At 44.6% G+C, this 21,629-nt stretch overlaps 1 protein-coding gene across 3 annotated transcripts; it reads left to right on the top strand.

Annotated features, from left to right (window-relative positions):
• Positions 1 to 64: 64 nt before the first annotated feature.
• VLDLR (very low density lipoprotein receptor) lies at positions 65 to 15,036 on the top strand. Of its 3 annotated transcripts, XM_075021455.1 has the most exons (19): positions 65 to 218; positions 4,483 to 4,602; positions 5,562 to 5,684; positions 6,570 to 6,692; positions 8,056 to 8,427; positions 8,534 to 8,656; positions 8,739 to 8,861; positions 9,323 to 9,442; positions 9,520 to 9,645; positions 10,046 to 10,217; positions 10,552 to 10,776; positions 10,934 to 11,052; positions 11,429 to 11,568; positions 11,686 to 11,827; positions 12,143 to 12,289; positions 13,207 to 13,296; positions 13,697 to 13,774; positions 13,883 to 14,052; positions 14,392 to 15,036. In XM_075021455.1, the coding sequence occupies exons 1-19, from the start codon at positions 77 to 79 to the stop codon at positions 14,425 to 14,427; spliced, it is 2,691 nt and encodes an 896-aa protein (XP_074877556.1). In that variant the 5' UTR covers positions 65 to 76; the 3' UTR covers positions 14,428 to 15,036. The 3 variants fall into 3 exon arrangements, 2 of the variants coding, with proteins under 2 accessions (XP_074877556.1, XP_074877557.1); XM_075021456.1 differs by lacking the exon at positions 13,207 to 13,296; XR_012649110.1 differs by lacking the exons at positions 13,883 to 14,052; positions 14,392 to 15,036 and having other exon boundaries at positions 13,207 to 13,390.
• Positions 15,037 to 21,629: the final 6,593 nt, after the last annotated feature.

Consider the following 21,629-nt stretch of genomic DNA (forward strand, 5'->3'; position numbering starts at 1 on the left):
TCGCGCTCGCTCCCTCCCGCGCCTTCCCCCCCCGTCTCGCTCGCCTTCTCCTGCCCTCTCTCTTTCTGCTACGGTGATGCCGTCGGACCAGCAGCGCGGAGACCTGACCGCCGTGGCGGCCGCCGGCCCCGGCTGCGGTGTGGGGCGGCGGGCCGTCGCGTGCTGCTGGGCGCTGTGCCTGCTGCTCGTCCTCAGCTGTCTGCGCGCCTCCGCCGACGGTGAGTGGGGGGCCCGGGGGGACCGGGGCGCGCACCGCCGGGGCTGCTCCCGCCGCCTCCCCCACCACCCCCCCCGCAATAGTCTCTTCTCCCGCCGCCCTTTCGGTTTGGGGTTTTTTTTGTTTTGCTTTGTTTGGGGTTTTGGGGTTTGTTTTTGTTTAGGCTTTGTGGGTTTTGGTGGTTTTTTTTTTTTTTTCTTTTGTCTCTCACGCCTCCTGCCCTCTGCGCCGGGGGGAGCGGGGCTCCGCGGAGCGTCCGCCGGGGCGGGCCCGGGCTCCCGGGGGCGCAGGGGGGCGCTGCCGCCGGGGTCTGCCCCGCCGCCCCTCTTGTCGGCGGAGGCGCCGCCTTCCCCGCCGGGCCCCCTGTGGGCGCGCAGGGCCGGTGAGGGTGGGCCTGAGCCCCTGCCCGGCGGGCCCTCCGCGCCCCGGGGAGCACCTCTCCCGGCAGCGACCCGGGTGCCGCGGGAGGGTTTGATTTCCTGGGCCGTGCCTGGGGCTTAGCGGGGCGGGGGGGACTGGGGCTTTGTGGTGGAGGAAGGAAGAGCGGCCCTTGGGCAGGCTGCGGCGTTAGAGATGCTGTCAAACTACTGTGCAACTTTGGCTTTGTGGCATCCAGCAGCACTGGCGTGGCTCTAGTTCAGGGCCAGGGGTAACCACCGTAAAGGGGTCTCCACCTGGTGGCAAGGTTGAGTCTTGCCACCGCCGGATCTTGCCCCGCTTGCGGGCTGGGCTCTCGCTACTAGTGCTGCTCGTGGCGAGCTCCAGGGTTGCCTCTCCGCGCAGAAGCGGTTACCCCTACGGCAGAGAGACCTGCACATTAAGCCAATTGGATAGTCAATTAAAAATATTTTCATCTTGAGTGGCGGTAGTAATCAGTTGGCTGACTCCTTTCTTCCTTCAGGAGGTGGGGTCCAGGCTACTCTTCGAGGTGGGAGATGGGTAGTTGATGTCTGCATTGCTGTATGGCTCTTAATCTCCTGACTAGTGCCCTAAAGTAGGCTGAAGTGTCAGATCTTGGCTGTGTTGGCAAAGTATGCTTAAAGGTAGTTGGACCTTGTAGTCCTTGTGGTGTGCGGTAGTTCGGAACACTGGGTCTGCCACGCAGAGCCCAGGCAGGGGATTGTTGCATCCGGCCCTCATACAAGGAAGAAGAGGGGAAATGTCTGCCTAGCCCCTCCTCAATTCCCAGTACATGACGGGATTGCTCCTGTGTCTGGTCTACAACAGACATGGATTAAACGGCTCTAGTATGAAGGACCAAGCTGGCTGGCACTGAAACTGCTAGTGCACTGTAGTTGGAAATCGTAACGAGATACACAGTGGAGGGCAACTCTAGTCCACCAAGTTAGCCTGATTCTTCCCTCAGTTTGAGTTGGTGTTCCCACCAGCCCTCTCCTACTAGTAGCTGCAATTGGCAGGGTCTGGGGGGAGTCTAAGCTAGTTCCTGTATGAGCTCTCACAAGGTTTCCCAATCACTTTTGCAAGCTTTTCTGGGACTCGGTGTCAGATGACAGCACACAAGTGTCACATGTTTGAGGCTGCCCAGACAAGTAATCTGACAACTTGCTTAAGGGGCTGAGACAAACAGTGACAGCAGAGGTATGGAGAAAGGTAGTTTAACTTGGGTAGTCATTGTAACTGTGCTCCTTCACCCTACACACATTGCTGCTTATGAGCCAACTTCTAGTAAGTAGTTGCCTGGGGAACAGTGAAGTAACACGTGTTAGCAGTCACAGGCTGTGGAGTTACTGGTTGTCTACATCTTTTGCCTAAGCTTTATCCCAAGGAGGAGAAAAGGTGTGAAGGTGCTTCTGGTGTATGAGTAGCGCGTGAAGAGAAGCTTCGACTTGGTGGCTAATTGATGCTGATCTAAAAATTAAGTGTCTGGTGACTGAAGCTGCAACTGAGATATGACTCTGTTGCTTCAAATAGCAGTGGATTAGACTGGTAGTGTCATGACCAAATGGGTACCCGGCATTGGAGAACTGTGCTAGGTATAAGACAGGGGACCACAGTTAGTTACTGGCTGGAACTAACTGTCGTCTTAACTGGAGCTCACACCAAGTGGCCTCTAGAGTTTGGCAGACATCTTCAGGAATAGCAACAGATGATGAACTTTACCTTTGTGCACCTGTGGGGGTGTTAGGTGCTGTCAGTTCTTTACTTGTTTGTGGGCTAACAAAAGTAGTTGCTGTGACATTTCACTTGGTATCAGCTGCAGAAGTGATGATACCTTCTTGGAATGGCTTGTTGTAGTTGTAAAGTTATAGCTGTTACTCCAAGCTCAGTTCCTGTTTCATTTAGCCTTGTGTGTAGCTTCCCTGTAGTATTTGGTCAAAGTGATGTAATGTTTGTAAGTCACAATGTATTAAGAAGTCTTAGCAAGCCTTTTCTGGTTATTCTAGCTTGAAATAGAGTAACTGAGGAGTGTGGAGTTATTTTGGGATCTCCTGAGTGGCAGGCTTAGTCCAATATCTCTAGTATGCTATTTTGGGAAAGGTTGACTGTTCTCACTCTGAAAGCCTGGATGAGAGTGTCTCCAAACTAGCAGGAGTCACTTGTTTCATATTTTAAGTGGCAGTACAGTAATAACTGGAATAATGCATGACCAGGGCTTGCAAGCAGAAGGCTGCTTCTGTTAGAGGTTACTGGACAACAAGGTGATGTCAGGCTTAGAGGGAGCATTAGCTGTGGCTTTTGCACCCTCTCTAAGCTGGCTGGCGTGTGCTTTCTAGCACAAGGCAAGCTACTTGTTCGACAGCTCTTGACCAAATAGTAGTAGCTTTATGAAACCGTGCTATTAGAATGTGCATGCTGGTGTAACTCCTATCCTGAAAAGGAAAGGAGGGATGGAAATAGAGAGCACAAGAACTTATGTTCAGGTTTTTGGCACTCTTTGAACACAGTTCCCATGAAACAAGTTGTTATGGCTTTACTCTGTCTGACAAGTGAGTAAGCATTTTACTCAGCCAGTAAGACTGCTAAAACATTAGCAGAGTTCAATAAGCTGCTGTTTCAAATCCTTTACTTCTAGCATGAATTTACATGAGACACTCAGCAGGTAAAATTGCCCGTTGTCCTCACTTATACTCTGTCCAGAGTTTGCCATTGCCTAGTGCCTGATGGCTGGCCAATATAATGTGAAATGGCTCAATAGCTTCCTTCCACTTGGAAACTGTCTTGCGTTTTGCTTGTCATATACAGAAGATATAAAATAACAAGTAATGTTCTACTAAAATTTGATGCCCTTTGTGAGCCCTGGAATGCCAAGACAAAGCACCTCTGCTAAATGATGCAATAAACCAAGGAGGAGCAGGAGTCTTGCATCATGCTGTAGACATGTGCAGCCAATACTAATGCATGAGCTTACACACTTGCCTGCATGCATTACATGGAACAGCTCTGGCTCAGCTGCTGAAGAAGCAGGCTGCTGCTTTTAGTGACAGTTAGAACATGGCTTCAAGACAAAGTAGATTCCCTTGAGGCATGGGGTCATACAGTTTTAGAGCTGAAGATACTCTGGAAAATGCACTCTTAACTCTAACCACCATGCAGAAAGCAGAACCTTACTCAAGCGTACTAATAAATCAAGACTGTTATCAGTTGGGAGACAACAGACTTAATTCCGGAAGGAAGTGATAAATTATCTTGCTCTCTTAGCATCACACTTGATCTAACTTTAATAAGCAAGATCCAGATAAGTAATCACATTTCTTTTTGTGTATACTAAGGAATGTCTCTGGGTGCCCTTGTTTGAGGAGTAACTTAAATCCTGAAAACTTGTTCAACTACAGAGCAGATATCTAAGCTATCTTTACAGTTGGGGATTCTGCTATAATGTGTTGGCAGCAGAGTACTTAAATGCTAATCCAGTTTGACATTAGTCAATTCTAAACCCAGTTTGCTTAGTTTGAAGAGTTTTGCGAATGCAATGCTAGGCGCTGGACAGCAGAAGTCTGTGTGCATGCATCCCTCTGCCTTGCAAACGTGACCCTGCCTTGAAAAGGAAAACTCAGTAAGAAGAACACTGGTGGCTTACCGTTGTCTGGCAGGTGGGCTGTCATAGTGCTTAAGCTCAGCACTTGTACTGTGAAGGAAAACTTCTGACTCTACTTTCATGATAGAAAATTTGGAGCTCAAATTTAGTTTCATATTGATGTTATGCTGTTTATTAAGCTGGGTAACTTCTTCATCGGCAGTAGTGGGGAAAGCAAGAAAGTATTGCTAAACAGTATCAGGGCTTAGGTTCCTTTTTTTCGTTGAAGGTGCAAGAACAAAATGTGAGGAATCCCAATTCCCATGTAGTAATGGACGCTGTATTCCTTTACTCTGGAAATGTGATGGTGATGAAGACTGCTCAGATGGCAGTGATGAGAGTGCTTGTGGTAAGTAGTCAAAATACATAATACCTCTGTAGGAGTACTTGCTAATTGGCAGGGGGGGCTTAACAGTGGATAGCTGGAGAGATCCTTATCAGGTCCAGCACTTCTGATAGTCAGAATACGGAGTAGAGGACAAATTCCCTAGAACAACGGGGGGACTATCTTGATGCCTTACATCTATCTGAGGCAGTTGAATTTTCCTGAGTGCTGTGAAAGTCTCCTGGAATTGGTGACCAAGAAAAAAGCTCATGACCAAAACTCTTTATTTGCAAGGGTGGTGACAGTCAAGAACAGAATGCAAGCCTGTTCTCAGTTGCTGCTTGAAGACATAGAAGAAACTGCTATTAGCACTTAGCTGTTGGCTATTCCATGGTTAAATGCCCTGATTTATGTGTGAAAGAAATTCTGATGTGTCTCCTATAAACACTAACTCTAGCTTTGGCTGCCAACTCTTGCTTTAAGCAGACATAGAGGCCAAGATGGATGACAAGATACACTTGGAGACAAGGCAAAACGGACTCAGTATCCAACACTGGTGTAGTTGAACTGCCAGTCTGCTCAAACAGACCTAAACTGTTACCTTAGGGTTACCTAGTACTGTGCTTCTGTAATGGCAAATCAAATGCCTTGATAATAAACTCAGAGTTCAAAATCTGAATATTAATATCAATAGAGCTTACTTTAACTCAAGTATGTTCAAAGAACCAGCTATTCTATAGTCTTCCTTAACAATAGCAATCCTTCAGTGCCTGCTTACAGGAAGATAAATGTTTCTCTGTGCACAGTATAACTCTCTAGGAAGTGTTAAACAGCACTGTCATTAGACTGGTGGAGGATGACACCAAACATCCAAGAACTAAGGATATTGCATTACTTTCCTAGGGCAAGGCAGCTTATCTCTAGCTGTGACAAACAGGCTAAGCTCTGGTCTCTGAACAAGTGGCTGTCCTTCTCCCTTGCAGTGAAGAAGACATGTGCTGAATCTGATTTTGTGTGCATCAGCGGTCAGTGTGTGCCTAACAGATGGCAGTGTGATGGGGATCCGGACTGCGAAGATGGGTCTGACGAGAGTGCTGAACTGTGTCGTAAGTGAGCCTGGCTTGTGATGCAGGCAAGCCTGTGGGGAGTAGTGTTTTGACTTCTTGCCTGTGTGCAGCCTGGCTCTCCTCCTAAAGGAAGGATGAACTTGTGTTGGAGAGCACCTTCCTAAGTGCTAGCTTAGCTTTGGCCACACTGGGGTCTTGACAAGACTTTTTACTACTTAAAAAGATGCAGAACTGAGTGGGGACTCTGCACTTGTCTCTGGTAAGAGATAGCAAGTACAAAGTTTTACTGACAGTCAGAAGCAGCAAGCACAACATGACAGACCTGACCGTTGCTGTGGCCTGTTCACCAAGTGATCACTGTCCTCCAAGACAACTACTTTGCAAGATAACCAGAGCTAGTGTAGGAGCTGAGTGACTGACTGAATGTTGGGGGGTGGGAAGCAGAAGTGCAAATGCTTGACTTGGAGGTCTCGCAGTTAGCAACCCCAGTCTTAAGTGTGGTAACTAATCAAGGAATATAGATATGTGAAGCTTCATTTCTCTGTATTGATAGGATCCACACGGAGGAATACATCAGCCCCAAGTCCTACTGCACTTTGGCATTATTCCTGCCTACTACTATGTGTTATAGCTCGAACTTCTACAGTAACTGGTGTGCAATCACAAAACTACCGCTACACAGATATTCTTAAAATACTAATCTGTTAGGAGCCAGAAGTATTTTTTTTGCTGAACACTATGAACTAGTGTAAACTCTTCCATGATGGGGCCATCAACTTAGATGGATGCTGGTATTTAATTAACTGCAACTTTGTCCAGAGCTGAAGCCTCTTAGTCTGAACTTTCAGGACAACTGCTAAAACCCAAGATCAGTAGCTCTTAAATTTCAGAACTCCTAAATTGAACTTAAACTTTTTTCAATAGATATGAGAACATGCCGGGTAAATGAAATCAGCTGTGGTCCTCAGTCAACCCAGTGTATCCCAGTATCCTGGAAATGTGATGGTGAAAAAGACTGTGACAGTGAAGAAGATGAAGAGAATTGTGGTAAGGGAAGAAACGGTGGCTGCATAACTCTATTTGAAATTGACTTGTCTGGAAAGGAGCTAGCTGGGCAGTATACCTGGGAAGATAAATTTCTCATAGTATCAATATCTCCTTAAACATACATCATCTTGTATTGCAGCCCACTTAACAAAGCAGACTTGTTCTAACACTCCTCTGTCCTGCTAAGTTAAGAGCTACAGCAATATAAGCTATTCAACATTGGTCTCTGGCTAACTTTGGCAATAGCCATAGGCTTAGTTGCATGCCAGGCAAACCATCAGAACTTGTTCTCTGCAGAGTTTCTCCACAGGTAACTCTAGTTGATGCTTACATTAACAAATAGTCTCCTAAAAATGTAGTAGTGACTTGTAGCCAAGGACACAGCTGATCTGCTTTAGCCCTGTCCTGGAGGATTCTGTGTGCTTGTCTGAAAGCATAGACTAGGGAAGCTCGGTTTCAAGCGTTGGGGGCCAACTTCAGGCTGGTACACAAGTGAAGCTGCCACTGCCAGCATTAGAGTGCAGCATTCCTGGCTTATCCTAATGAACTTGCATATGTATGAGTAGTTTGAAGTGTCCTGAGACAAATTTGCTGTAACCAAAACCACAGGGCTGGCTTCCATCAGAGCTATCTTACCTGGATGGGCTAATGAGACACAGATCTCCAGACTTCCATTATGTTTCTGTGGAGTTACTGCCCTACTGAGCAACCACGTGCCTTAATCTGAGAAGTAAATCTACAAACAGCATTTCTAATCAAGCTGCTAAAACTATCAGCCTGGGCATACTGAGCTGCTAGCTACACTGCTATTAAACCAGCATAATTTGTACTGGCGTAAGTTGTGTGGGTGTGCTTAATACCACAGGATCAACTGGTGCAAGATCTTGATCTGTTATCCCCAGTGTTCCAGGCAAATGGGCCACTGCTGTCCTGGGCACCAGCACAAAACACTTCAATTTCAAACTACAGTGCATGCTGACCATCTGGCTACTTTAATCTTAGTCTATACTCTAGAGTTAGCAATTCTCTTACCTTCTGTCTCTGGTTCACAGTGTTTGAGCCTGTTTTCTGAAAGGCTCGCACGCTGAAGCAGAACAGCCTAGCTGCTTCACAAGGAGGTTATTTTCACTTAGTAGCTCAAAACTGATGCCGCTCACTCATACCATCCAAAGGCAAGGAGGACAGTCTGTGTGGGGCTCAGGCATCCTGTAGGTGGTCAGTTAGGTTCTCCTAGAGCCTTATACAGGATGCTGATCTTCTGTCAGCTAACAGCTGATGAAGAACCTACAAAGCAAAACACCTTCATATGAAAGTCTGCCGCCTTGGGATAATCTTCTAATCTCTCTTACTCCTGTTACTCCAGGCAATGTAACTTGTAGTCCAGCAGAGTTCACATGCAGCAGTGGGCAGTGTATTTCCAAGAGCTTTGTCTGCAATGGTCAAGATGACTGCAGTGATGGTAGTGATGAGCTGGAGTGTGCACCTCCTACCTGTGGAGTTCATGAGTTCCAGTGCAAGAGTTCCACTTGCATCCCCATCAGCTGGGTGTGTGATGATGATGCTGACTGCTCTGACTACTCGGATGAATCTCTAGAGCAATGTGGCCGCCAGCCTGCACCTCCTGCGAAGTGCTCTGCCAGTGAGGTGCAATGCGGCTCAGGTGAATGTATCCACAAAAAGTGGCGCTGTGATGGAGATCCTGACTGCAAGGATGGAAGTGATGAAGTCAACTGCCGTAAGTTAACTTTGTCCTTCTCTAGGACGTGCTGGTTGGCTTCTGTTTTATTTTCTTTCCTTCAGCAGACCTCAGGAGTTTAAGTATGTAACGGCTGTGTCCTCAGCTTCTCGGACCTGCAGACCAGACCAGTTCAGATGTGAAGATGGGAACTGCATCCATGGGAGCAGGCAGTGCAATGGTGTGAGAGACTGTCTGGATGGCACTGATGAAGCAAGTTGTAACAATGGTAAGTGGAACTAAGCAAAAGTAAAGTATTTGCAGAATACCTGTTGTAGCTGGTGGTTGCCCTCACAATCTCATTATCTCAGTTATTCAGTGCTCTGGACCTGGCAAATTCAAGTGCAGAAGTGGAGAATGCATAGATGTCAATAAAGTGTGTAACCAGCAGAGAGACTGCAAGGACTGGAGTGATGAGCCTCTCAAGGAGTGTAGTAAGCGAAAAAACTCATTACACAATGCTGACCACTAGACATACTTGGATACTCTGAGCTGTCAGATGTCAGTCTGGAATGCCCATCTGCACTTCCTTCGTGGCAAACAAATGACCAAGAGCAACCTAGTCAATAGGCTAGTTTTATCCTAGCCAAACTGGCTATTGGGATGACTTCTCCATGGCCAGAAGGCACTTGAAGGCGTTAGAAACTCTGAAACTTCCAGGAACCTCAATCTTTGTCTGCTACTGCCAACTTGTAACACAAGTAATAAGCTGATAGCTGAGCAAGTATGAATTTGAGGAGGGTATCTTGCATGTGACTTCAAGTGCCAGAGTGGTTTATCAGATGTGGCAGACATCATTAGAAAATGGATGGGTGTCTGGTAAAGCACTCCATGACTAAGACTTCAAGACTAAATATGTGTCCTGTCTCAGAGGTGGCCAATTCTTCTTTTCTAGACATAAATGAATGTCTGGTGAACAATGGTGGATGCTCTCATATCTGCAGAGATCTTGTTATTGGCTATGAATGTGACTGTCCAGCTGGGTTTGAGCTTTTGGACAGGAGAACCTGTGGAGGCAAGTATGAAGTAGGTTAACATGGACCCTACTGATGGTATTGGAGATGAGAATAAATTAAATTCTTGTCTTTGCAGATATCAATGAATGCCAGAACCCTGGTATCTGTAGTCAAATCTGTATCAACCTGAAAGGGGGCTACAAATGTGAATGTAGCCGTGGCTATCAGATGGATCTTGCTACTGGGGTGTGCAAAGCAGTGGGTGAGTATTGGCATAGGACTTCTGTATCCCCATTTTAAAATGAGGTAGCAAGTGATGTACTGTTTATGCTATTGTGGTTTTGACACTAGTTGTTGTGCTGTTATCAATATAACTTGTACATACCTGAACATTCCTAACACTTTGAATGATGCTGTGATACAGTACTTAAAGCTGCCTGACATAAACTGCTTTTGTCTGCTCCCTGGGCAGGAGGACCCTCCCCATCAAGTTGTGGAGGGAGAAAAGGATGAGGTATGGTACAGCCAAGGCCTCTGTCAGCATCCATTAGCAAGTGTGGAATGGCAAATACTAAATATGATGACTCTTAAAACTTGTCATAAAAGAACAGTATGTGATGGCGTGTCTAGAATTACAGAAAACACTTATGCTCTTTTCACAGGGAAAGAACCATGTCTAATTTTCACCAACCGCCGGGATATCAGGAAGATTGGCCTTGAGAGGAAAGAATACATTCAGCTAGTAGAGCAGCTAAGAAACACTGTAGCTCTAGATGCTGATATTGCTAAGCAAAAGCTTTACTGGGCTGACTTTGGCCAAAGAGCAATCTTCAGGTAAATGGACTCAGCTTCTGAACCCTAGGGTGCTCCCCTAAACCATCCCACTTTTTACCCAAGCTGCTTCTCTAGGCTCTTATGATGAAAACTAGATTCCTGATGTCCTGAAGACAAAGTACAGTAGATGCAAGTTCCCACAACTAGCAATGTGTAAGCCTATTGCACTTCCTAGTAACTGCTACTACAATTGTACAAAAGGCACTCTGTGGAAAGTCACAAGTGCATCCTCTGCATTGTCTGCTTGAGATCTGTGCGCAGTATTTGCTGAGGCATGCCAAGTGGTAGTGTCTGTGGAGGAAGGGTTTGAAAGCAAGTAATTCTTGTCTTCCAGTGCCTCTCTTGATACCCGTGATAAAGTTGGAACACATGTCAGAATCCTGGACAACATACACAGCCCTGCAGGAATTGCTGTTGACTGGGTTTATAAGAACATCTACTGGTCTGACTCAACTGCAAAGAGCATTTCAGTGGCTAGCCTAGATGGCACAAAAAGAAAGGTTTTGTTTTTCTCTGAGCTGAGAGAGCCAGCTTCTATTGCTGTAGATCCTCTCTCTGGGTGAGTATTTGTCCTGGTTCCCTTAAAAGAGCGGATCTACCAGCTGCTTCATGTCCTGACAACTGGCTTAGCTAGCCTTTGTTAGTTATTGGTCATAATTAAGAGTGATACTACACAGTACTATAGTGCATCATACAACATAAATTCTGCTTCACAGCTTTATGTACTGGTCAGACTGGGGTGAGCCAGCAAAAATTGAAAAAGCAGGAATGAATGGATTTGACAGACAGCAGCTTGTGACAACAGAAATCCAGTGGCCTAATGGAATTGCTCTAGGTATGTTGAACTTGTCTCTGTGCCAGAGGTATTCTGGAGCTTTAGCAATTTGTTTGCTACAAAAGCCAAGGTCATCCTTCAGAGAACTACTTCAGCTTCTGAGAATGGGAAGTTCCTGCATGCCTGGAGACACTGCAGCAGGCACAGATAGCAGTTCTCAGATACTGAAATGGTAACCTTTCTTGCACTGCTCTATATTACAGTTGAGGCACAGGCCACTTAGGAAGCACTGCAACAGCCTTCTATATCCCAGTGTGGTAAGAAACTAGAGCAACACTGCAACTATTCTTGAACCTTGGGTGTTTCAACTTCTGCAGGAGGCTTTGGAGGTTTTCTCTGTGTAGATAGTAAATACATTTGGTTTTTTTCCTCCTAGATCTTGTAAAAAGCCGTCTGTACTGGCTTGATTCTAAACTACATATGCTGTCAAGTGTGGACTTTAATGGTCAGGACCGTAGAATTGTGCTGAAGTCTCATATGTTCCTTCCTCATCCTCTTGCTTTAACAATATTTGAGGTAAGAATGACTTCCTGTAGTAATTGTTAGAGATCCTCTTCTTGCTAGTATGTGGCTAGGAATTACAGTGCTGGTGGCAACACAGAGGTAATGGGATGCAATGACTATGTCTTCTAGGATCGTGTGTACTGGATTGATGGAGAGAATGAGGCAGTCTATGGTGCCAACAAATTTACTGGATCTGAATTGGTTACCCTAGTGAACAACCTCAATGATGCGCAGGACATCATTGTGTATCATGAACTTGTTCAGCCTTCAGGTAACTCTAATACAGTTTATAGTTATGTCAGTGTATACTTGTAAGAAGCCTGCTCTGCTTTGTTGGTGGCAAATGGTATCCCTCCCCTGTGTAGTTGCCTACTTCACTTCTGCTTGGAGTGCATGGAGCTTCTAATATAGGCACCCCCACTGGGATTGAGAGAAGGTCTAGTTGCAATTGCTCTTTCTTAGGCAGAGCAGATACAAATCTGTAACTGCAGAGACAAGTAACTCTAGTAGAGCAATTACTGACCAAATAATTATGCTATACATGTGGAGTATGAAGGCTTATTCATGTCAATTGCTGTACCAACAGGAAGGAACTGGTGTGAAGAGAATGTGGCAAACGGAGGCTGTAGCTACCTGTGCTTGCCTGCTCCTCAGATAAATGAACACTCTCCAAAGTACACCTGTGCATGTCCTGTTGGATACTTCTTGCAGGAGGATGGTCTGAGATGTGCAGGTATGGTAACATGACTGAAATCTTTTCCAGGATGGATGGGGAAGGAGTAGGAATGCTGAATCTGTTAGAGGCAAATATGGCAGTATAGGCTGACAGCATTGCATGAGTTAATCTGATGTAATTAATCTTGGAGGGGGTAGTCTTCTAGCACGCATTAAGCTGGCCCTCAAAAGTTAGCAGGTGCTGTTCAAAGTCCATGCTTGGCTTCTGCATTGTCATCATTTGCAACAAGACCTAGTACCTCCATGGCTTTCTTCAGATAGCAAGCACATGCACATAACATACCAAACCCCTTTCTTATAAAACAAGGGATATAAACCAGCATGGCTCTACACTGTGTGAATACACAGCGTTGAAAAGCTGATAGGCTAGTCTTGCTGGCCAAGGAAGTTTGTTTGGACCTCCTTTCATGGTCCACACTAACAGGCTGCTGCTACTACCCTGAGCACTGACTATATCGCAGGCTTGTTTGTCTAGTGGAGTGCAACTAGAAACTCCAAGGTGCCACTTACTATATTGCATGTTGATTCTGACTGCCACAGTTAAAGCACTGAAAGCAAGGATGCTGCCCTCAGTTGGCTGCTCTAAAGGATTGCCATAGGTATCAAAGACAGTAGCTAACCAGTAAACTTCTAGAACTGAAATCTCACTCAGAAAACCTGACGTGGCTTACTGTCGTCATGGCTCTAAATACCTGTAATTCATGCCTGATTAACTGTCTAGCCTTATTCTTGGAATTTTTTTATCAAAACCCCTCAGCTGAGTGTATGCTAGTGAAATGACTAATGTCAGTGTTTCCAATAAAGCTAACAAGCTGCATGATCATTCTGCCATCTGCTAAACATTCACTACCATGGCTCTCATAGCTAAGCCATTGCAGAACTTCAGGATTAACTGGGTTCTTGATCTATAATTAGTTTCAGGTACTGGAACAACTGTGGCTTACACTGAGGCTAAAGATACCAGCACAACAGAAAAATCTCCAACTGTTGGACTAGTTCCTGGAGGTACTGGTCCCAATAACTCAGACTGCTGAACATTAGAGAAATTAAATGCAAACTGACCCACTAGCCTACGTGAAGTTTTCTCCTTTGCATGCAGGTAGAGAACACAGGCCAGGTCATTTGTGTAGTACAAGTACAACAGCTGGAGCATGTGATGAACAGAATTAGTTCACTTATGATAGTATGGAACCTACAGGTTCCATGAAATCCCAGAAGTGCTCAGAGAAGGCAAGCAATAAGAAAAGCTTTCTCCTAATAAAGAATGAAGCCTGTTAGGCTGTTCTTGCAGTGTGTTACTGAGAAGCCAATATATGATAGCAGCTTCTGGGCTTGGGAAGTGCTTGCATCTGACAGTCTGCCACCCTGTCAGTAAGCAAGCTCACTACTTCAAATTCTCATGCAGGATTCAACAGGAGTGGTACAACATCTGGAATTGTTATAGCTGGAGGAACATCAGCAGCTTGGTCTGTTCTTCCTGTCTGTGAGTACAGCATTCACTAGCCTTTGGGACCCCTTGTGGTGGGGCAAGCCACTCTAAGAGCTTGACTTGACCTTACTCCATACTTGCAATCTGTTTCTCTCTATAAAGTATTGCTGATGATGGCTGCAATGGCTGGCTACTTCATGTGGCATAACTGGCAGCACAAGAACATGAAAAGCATGAATTTTGATAATCCTGTCTACCTGAAAACTACAGAAGAGGACATCACAATTGATATTGGAAGACACAGCAGTTCAGTAGGACACACCTACCCTGCAGTAAGTAAACCTATTGACGTGTCTGAGGTTAACCCTTAGAGTAGACATAAAGACTGTCAAATGATATCTGACTTAAGAGCAGAAACCTCCCCTAAACCTGAAAGCTGCTGGCTGCAGCCAAACCACTGGGCTGAATCAGCTGAGAACTTGTCCTTTTTAATCAAGGCTAAAGTAGTAGTAGGCAACTACTGTCCTATACCTGGGATGGAGTAATCAGTGCTGAATGTGGTCACCAGCCTGCAGAGCTAGCCCATTTCAAACTGCCATGTAGTGATGATATGCCTTGTTTTGCCTCTTTTATTAGTATAATTGTAGCTAACTTGTACTTATTTTGTACAGATATCTGTTGTAAGCACAGATGATGATATGGCGTGAGCACTGGATCAGGAATCTTTTTCCGGTTTACTTGTGTTTTACACTCTTTGGGGATAGTAACCAGGTTTGTGGCTGAAAGACTTCCTCCATTCTTGGAAGAAAGAAGATACTTTCTGTATGTATGGAACACTTACATAAATAGCTGTTTTATACAGCTTAACAACAGACTCTGTAAATAGCTGTCCACAACAATTCAGCTTTTAGTGGTTACCGTTTTATCTGTAACCCTTGGATTGTCAGTCAGTAACACCACTGACCAAATATAAAGCACTTTCCATAGAAAGCCATATTCCAGCCACAACTTGTAACACCTGTACATATATGTATAGGCCACTTGTAAATATTATTCTTGGAAAATCACTATCAAGCACTTTGAAATACTTCAAATATAAAGTGTTGTACACTGTCTTTTTCAATGATTGGGGCAATGGCAATAGGAAAAAACGGGTTACTATGATTGCCAAAAATTTGTAAACGTAAGTGATTTTATATGTATGATTGAAACAATCTTGTCTGTTATCTCTTAGAGGTATACAGGTATGAATGCTCTTTTAAGAAACCACTGTAAATCTTAAATGCAGAGAAGGGGAAAAATAAAAAAAAAAAGCAGTTAAACTGTTGGTCTCCATTTTTATGTTAGCACTGAAGTAAAATAGAGTATCTCCTAAGTTAGAAGCTTTAGTGGGCTACACTACTGCCAGCCAGAACATGAAGTATTTCTGAAGTTCCAGACTGCTAAGACAGTACTCATCTGCCAGGTGACTGAGGTTTGTACTTTAGACTAATAGTCTGCACAGTACTGGACTGATTGGGTCTCCTTTCATAGGAGTCCAGCTGGACTCCTAACTGAGGACTGATAGTGGCTTAAAAATACTCAACTACTCTTGCAAGCTCTTAAGAGGTACCATTGACAGAGATGCTACATGGATACAGGTCAAAGCATTGTCTGCTAGGTAAGTGTAAGGTCCTTGCAAAGGATGTTATGCATGAGCTCACAGTAGTGTCAAGCTGTTAGCAGTTATTCTTCATGGCAATGCTAGTGCAAGTTGGATCTTGGTAGCTGCTATACTGGTACAAAGGAATAGCAGAGCTGTGACTTGGCAGCTAATCACAGCAGCCTGCTCCTGGAGTCTCAGTGCTGAAAAGCCCCTGTTGCTACATCTGTAATGACAGAAGTCCCCTGCAATAAGCACTAATGAGATAGTGTCCCTTTCCCTGTGGTAATGGCTTTAAGACACTGACCACTTGAAGTGCTGGAGCCTTTCTCTTTGGTAACTATAGGAATGAAAAATAAATTGTACAACTGTTCTGCATCTGAGAAGGAGATACTCATCTCGGTGATAACTGTTTAGTACCATACTACTTGAGTGCTAATTTTAGTAGCACCAAGTGTGTTCCTTATCCACTGTACATGTACAGTTCATTCATGCAGTAGAGAAGGATAAAGACTGAATTAACTTGCAGGTTCTGTGGTCTTCAGGTATTTTGCTCTGTGATCAAATTTGGAGTAAAGAAAGAGGAACTTTTTGATCTTTATGGCATAACTACTTGGTAGTCTCCAACTGAGTAAAAGGTACCTTCTCTAGCCACTAGTAGTTTCCTTAATGACAAATTAAGTTTCTGGGATAAAGTCATGGTTTCTCCCCTGACACTGCAGGACCTTGGCCTTGAATTGCCACCCCATAACTACTGTAGCATGAGGTCCTACTTCAATGTTGCTAATACTTCCCCCTTCAAGGTGAAGAAGAAATTACTTCTGATTGGATGCAGGTTCAAGGCGAAGACAGAGTTTGGAAGAAGCAAAAATGTCCTGGCTATGCTTTAGTGATGACTTGTTAAATCATTCTCAATCAGTCATGTCTCTAAAATAGTAACAATAAAATTCAAGTCAGAACTTGGATCAGTTCCTGGGCTTGGTTCTAGTGCCTGTTCTCACTGCAGTTAGAGCTGGGGTCTGTTCTCTTAATGGTCTTCTGTGTATTGTGGGCTCCTTTCTTGACAGATGAGGACAGCTGCCAACTTCTGCAGATTTAAATAAGTTGTTTCTAGCAAGCTTGCTACTCTTTGGGGAGTTGAAGCTTCTAGCCAGCTATCCCTGGCAACTCTTGTCTGCCTGTAGACATTTTCAGTATCTGGGATGCATGTGGACTAAAATGTCTTGCAAAGATTAGGATGTAAGGAGACCTCTAAAGTTTCTGGCCAAGAATACTGTATCTGTTTTCCTGAATACTTTCTGGGATAAAGTGCCTTTTATACCTACCTAATATGTAAGGATTATTAGTTATTGGATTGAAAAGGTTGAATTCTGTTAGGTGTCTAACTCGGGATACTACAAAGTATTTGTGTTGAAAAGTGACAAAACCTAAAACATAATTCTCAGTTATAAATTTGCATGGCAGCTAAATAAAGGCAAAATGCTCTGCCTTTTTAGCCTTCATACAAAAGATGTACAGCTCTGCTTTTTTGCTAAAGTTTATTGCTGTCACCAGTATCATACCAAGCGGCATATGGAGTATGCCAGTACAGACACTTCTTCCTGGGATTAACATTCAGTTGAAGTAGCAACTTAAATCTATTTTGTGAACCTGAGTTAGTTCTTACAGAAACTGTAGGCTCTGGGAACTTGTGTTCTGACTGTAGTCCAATGTGCTGAACAAAGTTGTCAGAACAGTACCTAGGCACACAAAAGTAGTTTCTGAAGTCTGTAGGAGACTTAAAACTTGACGAGGTAGAACTTCTCTGCCTTAAAATAGCCAGAGGGAGGATCAAATAGCCAGAGGGAAGACAAGTGGGGAATATTAGGCAGTAGCAGATGATATAAGATGGCCTGTACTTAGTTGCAGATGTTGTTTTGGCTCTTAATCTCACTAGGTTTATTCTGCCCTGCCCCTCTTCATCTTTGTATTATGAAATTGTTGTTTACTTCCACAGCAGGCTTGGAGAGTAGTCAGAGATTCCTTCTGTAAAAGCAGATCCAACTTGCATAGACAAATGCCCTACTATCTTTGAACAATTTTTTTCCCCTGCCATCTGCAAGTGTTTGATTGTTTTATTGCTCTGTCATGTGACTTCTGGCAACTAATGAAGTTGGTATAGCTGTACTAAGTGCTCCTACAGCAGCCACCTGTGGCTGTGCTGGTGGCCACTAAATGAATACTCAGAGATCATCCTTGTTTCAGCTCCTGCTGCAGTCTCACAGGCCCCCAGAGCAATGGGACATTAATGACCTGTTTGGGCAGGTTTCACTGTTAAGTTCGCTTTGTATTCCTCTCAAAGAACTTGCTGCTAATAGATATATAAATATGGCTTTAGTTGGTTATTGAAGTAGTATTCAAGGTAATGGCATAATTTTTTGTTTCCTAGCTGAATGCAAACCCCTCTGGTTCTAAATACCTGCTATTTCTCTTCAGTGTCTGCTAGCCAGTGTGAGTGCAAAGCTGGTTTTGAAACTGGCTCTTTCTCTCCCTTACAAATACTCAGATTTCTCTTAATACTGTCCCTTTGTTGCCACATTCTTTTCTGCCTCCTATTTGATCTGCCTTTGAGCAATAATGTAAAATATCTACACTGCCAGCAAAAATAGAGGAAAATTAACATAAAAGGAATTGAAGTTGCTGATGTGATTCACTTCTTCCCCTTCCCCACATCATTCCTTTACAGATAGCTGTGGTGTGCCTTTTAACACCCTGGTTTGTATTTGCTTATATTTTTAATGGACATACCTCCCCCCGCCTGCCAGCCCCCTCCCCTGCCCCCCATCAGATCTTTGCTGGACCAGTGAAGATCCAGTTATTAATTTTTATGTAAGTGCTGAATCTTGCTAGATTAGGGAAGAGGGACAGAGACAAGGACTCAGGCTGGAAGAAATAGGATGGGAGACCTCAGGTAAAAGAAAAAAGCTTACAGCTACAGAAGCACTCTTCACTCCATAACATTGGATACAAGTGAAGACCTGCCACTATGTTCTGTAGATATGCCACAACATGTCTGTGAAGAAACATGCTCCTATTCCTCCTCAGAGCTTGCTCACAACAGTGGTTGGTACTGTCACTTATTGGAAGAAGGTCTGCTTGAAGAGGTCTACTCTGTTGAAGTGCAGAAGCCAACTTAATACAGTCCTGGCTTGCTGGTTTTTGCTTTTTTCCTACTGAAAAAGCTTCACAATTTGCCCATGTCAAGTGAAAAAGTCTTAAGAGCAGGGGAGGGGCAGAGAGGCTGTGAAATTATAGTTAGGCTGCTGAATATCTAGGCTGTTGAACATCCACAATAAAGACTGCCTGTGAAAGGATGATGGTCTTAATTCTCCCTTGCACAGCCCTGGTCAGGACACTTACATGCCTCTGTCAAGCAATGGAAAATGCTTCATATTGTACATGGAAAAAACCAAGCACCACAACCTGAACAGACTACTGAAGGCTGATTTAACTAAGACACTTTTAGGTCTATAATGAATTGCTTGAACATAGGAAACACTAAGCACTAAATCAAGGCAAATGACTGGTAAAAACAAATATTTAGTAGAAATATTTTTTTGCTGTGAAGATGTCCTCTGTAGAAAAACTAAGCTGTGTTCAGGTCCTTTTTCCCCACATTCTCTAGACATGTGTTCTTGGAGTCAAACTTCAAAATATGTGGAAATAGAAATGCTTTACTGTACTGTCAGTGCATAGATTTAAAGCTCAAATAGTTGGATAGCAACTTGAAAGGATTAACCTAATGTTCAGAGCAGTTTTTTCCCTCCAGTGGAAAGTATTTATTGTTGAAAGGTCTCTTGGAAAGACTGATCATTGAATACAGCAAATGCCATAATCCAGAAGCAGTGCTGCCTGCTATAAGGTCCCTTTTGTGGATGTCTGCAAGTGAGAATTGGCGATTTTGTTTGGACAACTCATTGCTTATTCCTTTTTTTTGACCCTTAAATATATAAAAACTCACCTGTCCCTTAAGACTTCGACTTTCTAATTCAAGAAAGTTAGCCTGTGATTTGGTAGTTGCATATGGTATTGTGGTTGCAATTTTTAGCTCATGAACTCAGTAATAGCCTACATGCTTTAAGAGGTTGTTCATTCATCTCAGACCTAGATTGAAAAGGTGCTTAGAAGGCTGTGTCTCATGGGGACTTAGATAACCGCCCCTCACCAAATAAGTTACTTAAGGAGAAGTTCTAGTGTTCTTAATTTGGGCTTTAGCTACTTATCCCCCCAAGTGGTATCACTGTGGTAAAATCTGATGGATGTACTCAATCATATGAAGCAACTCCACACAGAGTGATGGACACATCAGAAACAGTCTGCAGAGAGTTACCAAGGGCTGATCATGCCCTACCAACCTGCTTGCCTTTAGGCTTTCAACACTGTCTTTCACAATATTTTTGTGTCCAAATTGGGACATTACAGCCTGCATGGGAGGACAACTAGATGGGTAAACACTGGTTGGATACTTGGGGTCTGAGGGTTGTGCTCAAGGGGTTGTGCTCTACCTGGAGGTGGGTAACAAGTGAGGTACCACAGGGTCTATCCTGGGATGAATTCTGTTCAACATCTTTATCAGGACCCCTGAGAAGCATGTGGAGACACAGTCATTAAATTTGTAGAGGACACCAAGTAGGTGGTGGGGGCAGAACCACTGAATACACTCAAAGGCGTAGCTGCTGTCTTGGGGGGCCTTGCACAGGTAGGAAGAAGGGGCTGACAGGGACCCAATGAAATTCAGCAAGGGCAAAGGCCAAGGCCTGCCCTGGGAAGGGAGAGGCCTGCAGGGATGCAGGCTGGGGCCGGGCAGCAACATGGGACAGCAGTACCTGTGGTGGCAGTGGGGGCAGGACGTGGCTCTGAAAGCCAGGGGCGGGCAGGGACTGTCCGCTCTGTGCAATGCTCATCAGACTAGATCTGGTTTTGGGCCTCCAACAGAGAAAAGGTGTTGATAAAAGCGGTTTATTTTCTGCAAAATGTCTTTATCTGTTAACACAACACATGGCCAAGTTCAGCAAACAACCACCAAGGTGGTCCTGGGCTGGATCCCTTGGCCTGGGGGGAGAGGCTGTGGGACCAGGGCTGGTTCAGCTGGGAGAAGAGACAGCTTTGGGGGCACCCAGCAGCATCCTTAGCACCAACAGGAGGGGATGGAGGAGGCTCAGCTGGACTTTTCTCAGCAGTGCGTGGTGGGAGGGTGAGAGGCAGCAGCACAAGCTGAAATATGAGGGTCTCAGTCTGGAGATAGTGAGAAGCCTTTTCCCCACAAGGACAGCCCAGCGGTGGGGACATGGCCCAGGAAGGTTGGGTCACCAGTCACCACGACTGGGTGAAGCCCTGAGGAGCCCGGTCTGAGCCCACAGCTGCACCTGCTGTGGGCATGGGCTGTGACTGGAGACCTCCCCAGGTCCCCACCAGTCTGAACAGGATCCTATGACTCTGTGATTTGTTTGAATATTGAGGAAACAAAGGCGTTGATCAACCTTGCAACATGTTGCTGTTTTGACAACAAATATAAATTTTTCTCAAACTGGAGGTAAATATTGCCCCTGTAGATGAGAGTTGCTGTGGCAGATAGATTGGAGGACAGGCAGCAGCAAACATTCATACCACCTTTGCAGAGAATGGTTTTGGCACAGCCATTTGAACGCTCCAATCACTGGCAGCAAGTTTAAGTTCATGCCTGTCACATGACGCAGTTTTCCACCTCTTGGTTATCTATGTTGGTTGACACTAGTCCACTTGTGTCAGTGGGGTTTCCCCTGTGATCCTTCAATCCTATTTTTGCAGCTCTAACTGGCCAGGTAAAGAAAACTTCACCAAGGTAGAAGCATGGCTTCTCAATGGCTGGTCAAAAGACCTGGTGCTTGAGGAACTTGATTTGTCCTCCTAATGTGACAGTGGTGTTGCCTGGTGTAGTGTCACTGGAAAGTATAATCTCTGCAGAGGATTAGAAGAATCAGATGAATAACAAAACATTTTTCTCCAATTCCAGCTGAAATGAATAGCTCAAGAACTTTATACTTCAGTATGTATTTCTGCTTCAGGCTCTTGCAGTCTGCAAGTTAAATGATGCTTGAAACTTTACTCCCTGGTGAAAACATTCCCACTGTGTAAGTGACAAATACTGTGAGTTTCTAACTTTCAGCTTGTGCCTCTAGTGGTAAAAGAAGTTCATCCTATGGACCTTTTCCAAATAATGACACTTAATAAAGCCTCAGTACAATTCAA

Source organism: Buteo buteo, chromosome Z, assembly GCF_964188355.1.
Source record: "Buteo buteo chromosome Z, bButBut1.hap1.1, whole genome shotgun sequence".
In the NCBI taxonomy this organism is placed as follows: Eukaryota; Metazoa; Chordata; class Aves; order Accipitriformes; family Accipitridae; genus Buteo; species Buteo buteo.

Excerpts from the sequence above, each read along its gene's own strand:
- VLDLR (XM_075021455.1), top strand. The coding sequence starts at position 77 with ATGCCGTCGGACCAGCAGCGCGGAGACCTGACCGCCGTGGCGGCCGCC. Across the intron at positions 8,657-8,738 it reads TGAAGCAAGTTGTAACAATG|TTATTCAGTGCTCTGGACCT; the intron begins GTAAGTGGAACT and ends TCATTATCTCAG. Across the intron at positions 9,443-9,519 it reads GGACAGGAGAACCTGTGGAG|ATATCAATGAATGCCAGAAC; the intron begins GCAAGTATGAAG and ends TTGTCTTTGCAG.